The following is an 11882-nucleotide window of genomic DNA, read 5'->3' on the forward strand; positions in this document are numbered from 1 at the left end:
CATTTTGTGTTCAACTTTGTTTTCTTTGTCTCTTACCATCTTCTTTCTTTTATAAAATAAAACTGTTTAAATTTGAGACTTGAAGTCTAATTTAAAAAATGAATATTTAATTCTTTCAAAATGAAAAGAAAACTAATTTGTGCCCAAAATGTCAGTTACGACCTTGTTTCATTCACATGGTGGAGTATCAAGATAAGCCGGAATAAAATCATAAAAACATGAGATGCCCCTTTAATATAAAATAAAATACTTCGACATGCCTTTCAAATACAGCAAAACTGTTTTTATTATTAAAGACAACTTTGAAAAAATAAGGCTTATAAAACAAGGTTCCAACAAAACATGATACATCTCAGTTCAGAGGACAACGAACACATAGGTGGGCTGTTATACAGGTATGGTAGGAGAGGAGTTACTCGCAACTTGGGGATTGTTTAGACCCATATTCATGCCTTCTTTTGCAGTGAAATCAGCCCCCAGTGACCTTTAAAAACAAAAATTCCCATATAAAAGTGAATCATGGTGTTGCAATATTGAAATTGGAGTAGCAAACTACATAACATTAATATTTACCTCTATCATAATTTGGTATACACAAGAAAGAGTTTGAGTACTAAGCTTCTGAATAGCGTTTTTGCAAAACCTTAATTTTCATGTTTAGATGTTACAAAATTGAAATCTGACATGATAAAAACTAATGTATTTCGCTTCAAGCTGTTAAAAAAAAAAAAAATCGTAAGTGGTGATTTTGCTTTTAAAGGCGGCATGAATATGGATCTGAATAATAACATTTTATTTAAAATCCCTACAAAAACCTTCAGTCCCAGCGAGGGCATTAGTATCTGCTTTGAAAATATCCACTTTGGAATGGCGTGCTGGGCAGTCAAGATGTGTACATCAAAATAAGATCGCAACAGAAATATCAGAGTTGGACAAATATTTCCCAAATATGCCCGTGTCTCTTTAATCAAGATCTTAATTTAAAGAATGAAAGTTACATTTGTTAATAAAAGCAAGTGGAAAGTATCAGCATATTTGTGTTCTGAACCCAGGATTCCGAATTCCATAATCCATTTCATTTTTGTATAGAACTCGGGTTACAAAGTGATATGTTATGAACATATAAACATTACATTTTAGTGGATGGATAGTAACATCAAAACATGACCAATACATCACTTTTGTGCTAATCTTGTCTTCTTTGTACAAAAGTATTGGGCAAAGAAATACAGTCAAACAAAACTGTTGGAAAATGGACTACATATAGACATTTTAAATTATCACTTTCATGTCAGATAATAGGTCACATTGTCCATGGAGTTGGGTTATAGTCCGACGTAGACGACAAACCAGACATAGTGATCATTCATCTCTTCAACCAGCATTATAGTTTTGCACATCATTCTTCATTTTGACTGTCTATGGGTGCTGGGCTATTCCCACTGGTGGGCCCTACAGAGAATCTAAATTCAAATTTGAATACGACGACAATACCCTTTGTTTCACAAAACATTTGTAGTGACGTCAACTAGTTTGCGTTCCAAGCGTATCAACCTGTCCATGCCTATTCAATCACCTTATCTTAACGATCATGAAGCACGCACGAAAAGCATGTGATGTCACTACAGACATTTTGGTAAAATACAGAGTAATGTACAATGTAGTGTAGGTATACCTATAATACAAAACATGATTTATTTTTAGAATGAATTTGATATAAAACAGCTTTTGCCCAAATAATATTTCTTCAATGATAAACCTGACCTTCTGTTTCAACTCCTTTTCTGAAATACCAGCCATTCCACAAATTTTGGTCAACCAGCATTTAACTGCAATAATACTGAACAATCAACTTTTTTAACATGTACACTATGAACGGTGAATTGTAAACTGTATATACCTGATCTAACTATTATAATATGATATACTGTTTAATACAGGCTAGTGGTACATTTTAATACACAACTAACAAATGTATTACAACATTGCTCATACTAGCTACATCAAATAACAAAATGTTATACATATAATTTGAGAGTGCTCTGGTAAGAATATTTTCATGAGGTGAAAGATTAGTTGCACCATACCAGGAGCTAGCGGAACGGCCAATCTTCCACTAAAATGAAAATATTCTATCCGATGAATTAAACATTTATCATTTGTTGTATAACTCATCTACAGATTCCCATCTAAAATATTTTATAAATCATCAGGAAGACAAGATTCAATTCAATAAAAACTATTTTTTTAATGTTCCTTTAGAAGCAGAACCCACACTTATAATTGGCGGTGGTCATCACGCTTGGAATTCAAACCCAGAAAAAGTGTTCTTTGCAGGTGATGTCACTACAGAAGTTGTGATGAAACAAAGGGTATTCATTACTTAAAGCATACACATTTTTTTCCACATAACAGGAAAAGATTAACAATTGATTGCATTGCATGAGAACATGTCTTGTCAAGACATTTAACTCACTCTTTACAAAAAACAAAAACAAACACAAACATCAGAAATTCATAACAACAAACTGAACCAAGGGTAAATTTGTAATATGTCACATTTTCATATATGAACAAAACACTCTTGCATGCACTATCCATTTCAGAACTCTATATAGATTGTGTACATGTATGTAAAACTATAAAACTGTTCAAAACAACACTGGATGAAAAATTGAATACACTCAATGGTATATGCAAGATTGGAGTTGACCAACTCTGTAGCTTGTCACTACAGACGTTTTGGTAAAATACAGAGTAATGTACAATGTAGTGTAGGTATACCTATAATACAAAACATGATTTATTTTTAGAATGAATTTGATATAAAACAGCTTTTGCCCAAATAATATTTCTTCAATGATAAACCTGACCTTCTGTTTCAACTCCTTTTCTGAAATACCAGCCATTCCACAAATTTTGGTCAACCAGCATTTAACTGCAATGATACTGAACAATCAACTTTTTTAACATGTACACTATGAACGGTGAATTGTAAACTGTATATACCTGATCTAACTATTATAATATGATATACTGTTTAATACAGGCTAGTGGTTACATTTTAATACACAACTAACAAATGTATTACAACATTGCTCATACTAGCTACATCAAATAACAAAATGTTATACATATAATTTGAGAGTGCTCTGGTAAGAATATTTTCATGAGGTGAAAGATTAGTTGCACCATACCAGGAGCTGGCGGAACGGCCAATCTTCCACTAAAATGAAAATATTCTATCCGATGAATAAAACATTTATCATTTGTTGTATAACTCATCTACAGATTCCCATCTAAAATATTTTATAAATCATCAGGAAGACAAGATTCAATTCAATAAAAACTATTTTTTTAATGTTCCTTTAGAAGCAGAACCCACACTTATAATTGGCGGTGGTCATCACGCTTGGAATTCAAACCCAGAAAAAGTGTTCTTTGCAGGTGATGTCACTACAGAAGTTGTGATGAAACAAAGGGTATTCATTACTTAAAGCATACACATTTTTTTCCACATAACAGGAAAAGATTAACAATTGATTGCATTGATTGCATTGCATGAGAACATGTCTTGTTAAGACATTTAACTCACTCTTTACAAAAAACAAAAACAAACACAAACATCAGAAATTCATAACAACAAACTGAACCAAGGGTAAATTTGTAATATGTCACATTTTCATATATGAACAAAACACTCTTGCATGCACTATCCATTTCAGAACTTTATATAGATTGTGTACATGTATGTAAAACTATAAAACTGTTCAAAACAACACTGGATGAAAAATTGAATACACTCAATGGTATATGCAAGATTGGAGGTGACCAACTCTGTAGCTTATCAAAGCTGACCCATAAGTCGCTGTTTGACCAACAAATTACCTCATACAGTGGCAACTCGTTCTTGCAAACCCTTTTCTTAACACAAAGTTCCAAATAATACAAAGAGGAATTCAATTTCCAAGGTGTTCTTGTAAATTTCATTCTATCCTGATAACACAAACCTAAATCCAAACCCCCACCAACTTTGTGTAAATGAGTTGCTACTCTACACAGTACAGGAACGAAGATGCTTCTGATCCCAGCCAAATGAGGAGATATCAAACTTGAATGGGCATAGTACCTTAACAAGTTTGATCAGATCACAGATTGGAGAAATGCAATGGAGCATCTCATGTTTGCAAAGGGACTTTGGGGCTAACTCTTATTATCTCCCCAGCTGGGTCAACACAAGTGAGCATCATATGTCCCCGTTTAAGCTGAAAACCTTTATACATGGGCTATTCAATTCCTAGGACGACCAGCCGGGAGGTAATAATCAAGGTTGGCCTGCAAAGTCCCCATTTGATCTACACAACTTTTAACATCTTAAAACATGTAATTACCTACAACTTAAGGATGCACCCAGCAACGTCAAAGTTTGCCATACCCTTAAATGATTTTTTTTTTATTGCTATCTTCAAACTCTGTTCCATCATGTCAGTAAATTCTGTGATGCTAATATAAACATTGAACCATCAAAAACTGTTTTGTGGACCCTTTTCAGGTTTAAAATCTAACAAAACTACAGATGAAACCTTTTTTAACGCAAAATGACAGTGTCCGTTTATGCGATGCATGCTACGTGTCCCGTCACATTGCAACACGATGTGCAATATCCGCGCAATCTATCTACGTGACACAACGCCCATGGAAACAGCAAGCAATGTAAACAGATGGTGAGACCATGTGGACGTTTACTCTCAAATCCATATAAATTCAATTGGAAAAAATGTCTAATGTACCATCGGATGCAGCATATTGTCGGCAACCGTATACCAAAGTCAGGATCGAGACACAGGATCTTGGGGTTTTCAAGATGAGATTGAAAATGCAACTGAAAATCCATGTTTCTGCATAAAATCATAATTTCAGCCATTTCATTTTTAATAGTTTATATGAGTTTTGAACCCTCAGGACTCAAAAATAAAACATTTCTGATTTAAGATTTCATACAGAATACATTGTACCTACTAAAATCTAGTAACGTTTTTTTGTAATTAGGCCCTAGAACTTTTTTTATAGCCCACAACTCATAAGTTCAAACTTGGTTATTATATTTTTGGTACATTGTGAGTTATATTTTGGACACTAGGAAAATAATTTTTTGTTGCAAGGATATTTTATTTATGGTGGTCGAAAAAAATGGGTAAAAAAAATGATAAATTGTTGTCCAAATTGTATGTGTTCAATGGATTTAACAGGTCATTTTCAGCCAGAAAATGTATACCTTTATACACTTCCCATCAATAGTTTTTGAGTTACATACGAGATGAACTATACTGCATAAAGCATGTTGCTGAGTGCATCCTTAAATAAACAATGTTCTTGGCTCAGAAGCTGATCATAGTTTGTCGCAGAAATATACCCCACTTACCCTGCAAATCTTTATACAAACTGTTACACATTGGTCAATGCTCCCTGATAATTGACTGCAACTGGAAAATTATCGAAGCTGGCAAGCTTTGAGTCCACATTTGATCTGTAAAACTTTATTCACAATTTGGCCTTGACTAACTGGGGATCTGATCATAGATGGTACAAAGTCCCATTTGATCTGCAGACATAACTTAATAGAAACACATTGAACACATGATTATGCTTTAATGGTTATCTGGCCCTACCCAATAGCTGAGTGCGAGGACCTGATTAAATTTCACAAAAGGGGCAAATGGTCTACTTTTTGATGATTTTTTTGAAAAAAAGGGTCCAAACTTAGATGAAATTGGACAAGAGTGGTGAGATATTTATAAAGTCTAATAAAGGCCAAAGGTCCATGGTAATTGACCAACAGTCAAAACCCAACTGCTAACCAAGTTGTCTCATAAATCAAAATTAGACATGTTACTTTTTACACAATTTTCAATTTCATGGGACTTCACCTGGCCTTGACTAATTGAGGATCAAAGGTGGTAGCTATGTCCCATTTGATCTGCAATGTACTTAAAAATCTAAATTTTGCAAGTAGCGGGCCTTTGACGAGTCAAGTTAGCCATAAGTCCCCATTTGACGTGCAAACTTTAGTTTACACAATGTGGATGCTTCCTCATCAGCTGGAACTAGCCAACTGAGGACCTCGATCATCACAGTTGGCTCTTAAATCCAAACATTATACATAGCGGTCCTTTGACGAGTCATCATGGCCCTGATCAACTGGTGAGCCAAGTAAAGTTGACCAAAAGTGCCCATTTGACCTACAAACTTAACTTTCACACAATGTACACATGCGGATGCTTCCTGGTAATCGGACCCAAGCCAACTGAGGACCTGATCAAAATTGCCCATAAGTCACTAGTTGATTGCAAAACATTACATACTGGCCTATTTAACTGGGGAGCCAAGCAAAGTTGGCCTAAAGTCCCTATTTGACCTGCAAACTTTATTTTACATAGTGTACACATGTGGATGCTTCCTTGTCATGGTCTAAGCCAACTGAGGACCTGATCACAGTTGGCTCTTAATTCCCAGTTGATATGGAAAACATTATACATCTAGTCCTATCACGAGTCCTATCAACCATGAACCTAATCTAGGGGAAGTGAGCAAAGTTGGAGTTTGACCTGTAAACCTTTATGCACATTGTTACACATGTGATGCTCACTGACGTTGACCATCTGGTGATATGGGAGCTGATAAAATTGACCTGTAAGTCATCATTTAAACTGCAAAACGTTAACCTGGCAAACTGGGGCTTATCAAACAACTTTAGCACAAAAGTTCCCATTTGCCTTACAATCTTCTATACAGTATACATACTGTTAGACACAAGTCTACTCCCTGGCCCTGACCAACTGGGCAGGTAATTAAGTTTTTCCTATTAAGTTCCCATTTGACTTGCAGAACCATACACTGCTTTACACACAGTATGCTTCCTGGCCATGGAGTTAACTGTTAACCTATATAAAGGTGCACCTCTTCCAAAGCACAGCCCTTCATCAAGGAAACCAGTAAGTGGGTTATATGAATAAGAAGCAACCACATTTTACGCATGTCAGTACCTGAAAAGATTTCATCCAAAATTGCGGAGTGTGATGAACATGATTAATTTCACTCATAACAGGTTGAAAATTCACTAAAAATCCAGTGGATTTGTCTTTCTAATTTGGTTTCTAATGAAATCTTTGACTGTTGTCCACCTTTTAGTACGACCCTTCAGGTCTGCATCCATCTTGCAGTACTTCATTATTTTTTCTTTACCGGGCAGTTGGCGTGAGCGTAGTTCTTCTTTAAAGTGTCTGTGTATTGCTTGTTTTTCTTCAGCTGTCCAAGATTGTCTGATACTCCTTTTCTTTCTGCTGGCACCACGGTCACTTTCCTTGTTTGCAACTTGGTCACTCTTCTTTCTGCTTTGCTGCGGCATGCTCATACCTTTAATAGTGAATTAGACAAATAAGTAGGGAAACACAATTAATGTTTCAGGTTCAATGACAGATTTTAAAAAACTTAACCAAATGCAGAAGATGGTAGCTGAGAGAAGAGTGGAATGGTTATATTTTGATTTTTTTTTTAAAGTTACAATTTACATTACTTTTAGCTAGTTCTTCATTTAAAGCTGTCTGCATTAGGAGTGCCATTTAGCCAGAATTCAAACTAAGCGAATGCTAAAATTCAAATAGTGACACAAGGATAATCACCTGTTGAGGGCATCTGGAATAATCAAAGTAAGGATAAACTAGATGGAACTTCGACTGCGCGCATTCGAAAATGATGCCTCCGTCATAGAGCAAGTTTACAAACCAAAACAGAAGAAATTTTTCAAATTCGAATTTCATTGTAATCCATTAACAGGTTCTCAGAATATCGTGATTACAAGCAATTTCTCATATACATATATGACCCTTTGATCTTTGACCTCATGACCCTAAAATCTACTCAGTTCATTGGCTCTGCAAGATGTCCTGAATTAAATAGTAATCCATCTGTCAGTTCTAATGATAAAGCTGTTTTTGCATACATAATGAGCCCATGACATTTGACCTTTGACCTCATGACCCATAAATCTACTCAGTTCATTGGCTCTGCAAGATACATACATGACCTAAGTTTGGCAGGAATCCATCAATCGGTTCTTGAGATAACGCGATCACGAGCTGTTTTTCATACATAATGAGCCCTGTGACCTTTGACCTTTGACCTTGTGACCCCAAAATCTTATCAGTCCATCGGCTCTGCAAGATACATACATGACCAAAGTTTGGCAGGAATCCATCAATCGGTTCTTCAGATAACGCGATCACGAGAACGGGACGGACGGACGGACGGACGGACAACCCGAAAACATAATGCCTCCGGCTACTTCGTAACGGAGGCCTAACAAAGGATATAACAAAGTAATTCATTCACACCTTCATTTTCTTTGTCTGACATCTCATCCATCAAAACAGCATCATCGGGCCTGTTCACTTCGTTGTCAGGATCATCATCAACATCTGGATCTATGTTGCATTCTGAAAAACAAAAAACAAACACAGATTTAACAAGAGCAGGTGAAAAATAACATACATGTACATTATAATCTTTGCAAGGGTAAGTTCATAGCAGACAGCTGTGGATAGTCATCCCTGTTTTGCTTTTCATGTAAACAGCACAGCTGGTACCACAACTACTCTTCAATACAAAGTGTATTTAGAGAGACAATTCTGCAAGTGTCATCATTTTTTTAAAACACATGAGTATCCAAAATATATCAAAATATGCAAATTAGCTCATTAAATGTCATGATTATGCAAATAATGCAATGAAAAGCATCACACAACATCTTGGCACCTCAGTCTGTCACCCTACCAGGTTTCAAATGAATCAGGTATAGCGTTTAGCCTGCAGAGCATTTTTTTTAAGGTTAACCTAAATTGCATTGCAAATAAGCTAATTGAAATTCATGAATATGCAAATAATACAGCTCAAAGCAACACATGATATTGTGGCACCTCACTCTATCACCCTACCAAGTTAGAAGTAAATCGGGCATAGCGTTTAACCTGCGGATCATCCTACCAAGTTTTGGAGTAAATCAAGCATAGCGTTTAGCCTGCGGAGCATTTTTAGAAGGGTTAACCGAAAACGTTAACCGAATCGGTTAATGGAAAGACGGACATAGATAATTTGGATTAGTATGTGCCACCATGAACGTTCAGTAAGGCGACACAAAAATCAAATCACATATTCAAGTATTTGAAATGTTGGCAGCTTCCCATATATTGTATCTCGGATCAATTCTTATTAAAACTGGAGGTACTAATGAAGACATCCCAGTTTGCTTACCAAAAGCATGGAACTTCACAAACTGAAGGATATAGCAAGCATACAAAACTAAGGAAATTATACAATATAAAAACTGTGTTGTATGAGAGTGAAATGAATGATTGAGATGTAACATAAAAGTTTTCTGGCCTAATGTAATCTCAAACTAGAAACCGTTATGATCTCACTAACCAATCAGATATCACTTTAGATAAAAGTAGAAGGAAATGAAAATGGTATGGCATATTCTCAGCCATTCTATCTAGCACAAAACATAAAAAATAGTCATACCTTCATCTGCATCTACACGAACATCATCCAACGTCTTTCCTGCCATTGCCTTTAGGTCTCCCTTCTCCATGCTGAAGAGTACTTTAGAAATCTTTGCTACTTGCAGTGACGCATCTGGCAGGCGGTAGTAGGCTCTGTGGGTTCTTATGTCATGGCCCATGAAGGTGGCTAAAATGTCCACTTCATTATCCTTCAAATTCATGATCTGAGAGCTGATAGCAATGTGCTTCCTGAGTTTTGTCAATCTAAGCTGATCTGGATACTTTGCTCCACACTTTTGGGCATGATTTCGCACTGTATCAGTTGCTCTCAAGTGGCCTCTTCCATCGGGGTTTGCAAACAAGTAGGGATTTCCATCATTGACTACTTGTGACCTTTTCTCCATCAACAAGTCAATGCTGCCTTTCATGTCATCTGTTAGCAAAACGGGTACAGTGTTATTGCATTTCCCATTAATCTCCACCCTCCATACCACATTGCACAACGCCTTTTCCCATTTGGTTAGGCCTTCACCAAATATTCCACCTTCTCCTTTTGTGATACACTTGTAATCACTGAGGGGCATCTTTGAAACTTCTCCCGGACGCTTCCTGTTGAAAACACACACCTGGGTCAGGGTAACCTCAGCCAACTGTTTCCATCTGTCAAGGGTCTCATCACTACTGCAGCTGTTCAGCTTCTGTTTTCCCTCTTTTGTTTCTTTTCTCACATAATTGGACAGTGCAACAACATCTGTTGTCAAAGGAAGCAGCCTTGATGTATTTCTCTTGTTTACTTTTAATGTACGCAGTGCATGTGTGCTTACTTCTGCTTCCCACTTGAGAGTATATGATTTGATGAACTGTTTGCATTTCTTTTCCAAACCAGCATCTGCTTGCAACAGAGCATTTCCCATAAGGACTTTGGCAGCCGTCACCAGTGTATATCCGACTTTCAGTGCCAGGCTAGGTGTTGTGTACAAATGTGTATCCTCATTAAATCCTGCAGCCTTCCTAGTTGCAGCTATGACCTCATTAAATTTGGTAGGACAAATCAAATCTACTAATGAAGCCGATGGGTGATCATTCAATTTTCTGTACTCACGAACCAGTCGTGCAAGTTCACGCAATTTTTGCCGTATATATGAATACTGGTCTTTGTCATGCCCATGCTTCAATGTCAGCCTCTCTGCTACTTGCTGCATTAATCTATCTGATTTCACAACTCTCAATATATCATCATCGACTCCCATTGATAATATCATGTGCACCTTTGGGCTTACTCCTGATGGGCCTGGAAGCATCATTCTACCAGTTTGAACATGTAAGGTTCTTTTTTTCTTCTTGGGTGGTTCACAGGTCTCATCCTCATCCTCAACATCTGGTCGCAATTTACATCTATGAACATGCCTGTACAAATCATCCTTGGAATAGAAAGCATAACAATGACTACATGGCAAATATTCTTCTGGATCCACATCATATTTCGGTCTGTATGCAACAATCAAGGTACCTTTATTTTCTTGAAGGACTTTGACATTGTGACGATAGTTTCCGTAATTTCTCATTTTAGCTAGCAAGTTTGCCTTTTCTTTCATGTCTTTAGTTGCAATCCATTGCTGAACCTCAGTCTCGTTGACATGTTGTGGTGTAAGCAGATGCCTCGGCAGTTTCTTTTGTGGTTGACTACAAAATTTACAGTACTGAGGTTTGTCCCACTTTCTACAGTTGTTGTTTGAAGTGGTCATCACATTAATACTGCAACTGGAGCTTGAGACTTTTGCACTTTGAACACTTGCAGAGGCATGGGCAGGTGAGGTATTAGGTACTGAATGGTCAACAGGCATGGCTTCACTCTCCTTATTATCACTGACAGAAACTGCCACAGAGTTACTTTGACGTCCACGTACAAACCGAAATGGAATGAAATCAGCCTCATCACTGCTACTACCTTCTGGATCAGATTCGGCTTCATAATCACTATCGGAATCATCTCCAGATGGTTCAGATGCGACAGGAGTGTCGTCATCTCCAGATGGTTCAGATGCGACAGGAGTGTCGTCATCTCCAGATGGTTCAGATGCGACAGGAGTGTCGTCATCTCCAGATGGTTCAGATGCGACAGGAGTGTTGTCATCTCCAGATGGTTCAGATGCGACAGGAGTGACGTCATCTCCAGATGGTTCAGATGCGACAGGAGTGTCGCCATCTCCAGATGGTTCAGATGCGATAGGAGTGTCGTCATCTCCAGATGGTTCAGATGCGACAGGAGTGTCGTCATCTCCAGATGGTTCAGATGCGACAGGAGTGTCGTCATCTCCAGATGGT

The 11882-nt window shown here is 37.2% G+C and overlaps 1 protein-coding gene across 1 annotated transcript; it reads right to left on the bottom strand.

Moving 5' to 3' along the window:
* Nucleotides 1-257: 257 nt before the first annotated feature.
* Nucleotides 258-11641, bottom strand: LOC115923066. The gene is made up of 3 exons (XM_030983247.1): nt 9577-11641; nt 8391-8492; nt 258-7413 (listed from the first exon to the last, which is right to left on the bottom strand). Exons 1-3 carry the CDS (start codon nt 11399-11401, stop codon nt 7118-7120), a joined length of 2223 nt encoding a protein of 740 aa, XP_030839107.1. The 5' UTR covers nt 11402-11641; the 3' UTR covers nt 258-7117.
* Between the last annotated feature and the right edge of the window lie 241 nt (nt 11642-11882).

The sequence above is a fragment of the Strongylocentrotus purpuratus genome, unplaced genomic scaffold (genome assembly GCF_000002235.5).
Source record: "Strongylocentrotus purpuratus isolate Spur 01 unplaced genomic scaffold, Spur_5.0 spur5_scaffold_13, whole genome shotgun sequence".
Taxonomy (NCBI): Eukaryota; Metazoa; Echinodermata; class Echinoidea; order Camarodonta; family Strongylocentrotidae; genus Strongylocentrotus; species Strongylocentrotus purpuratus.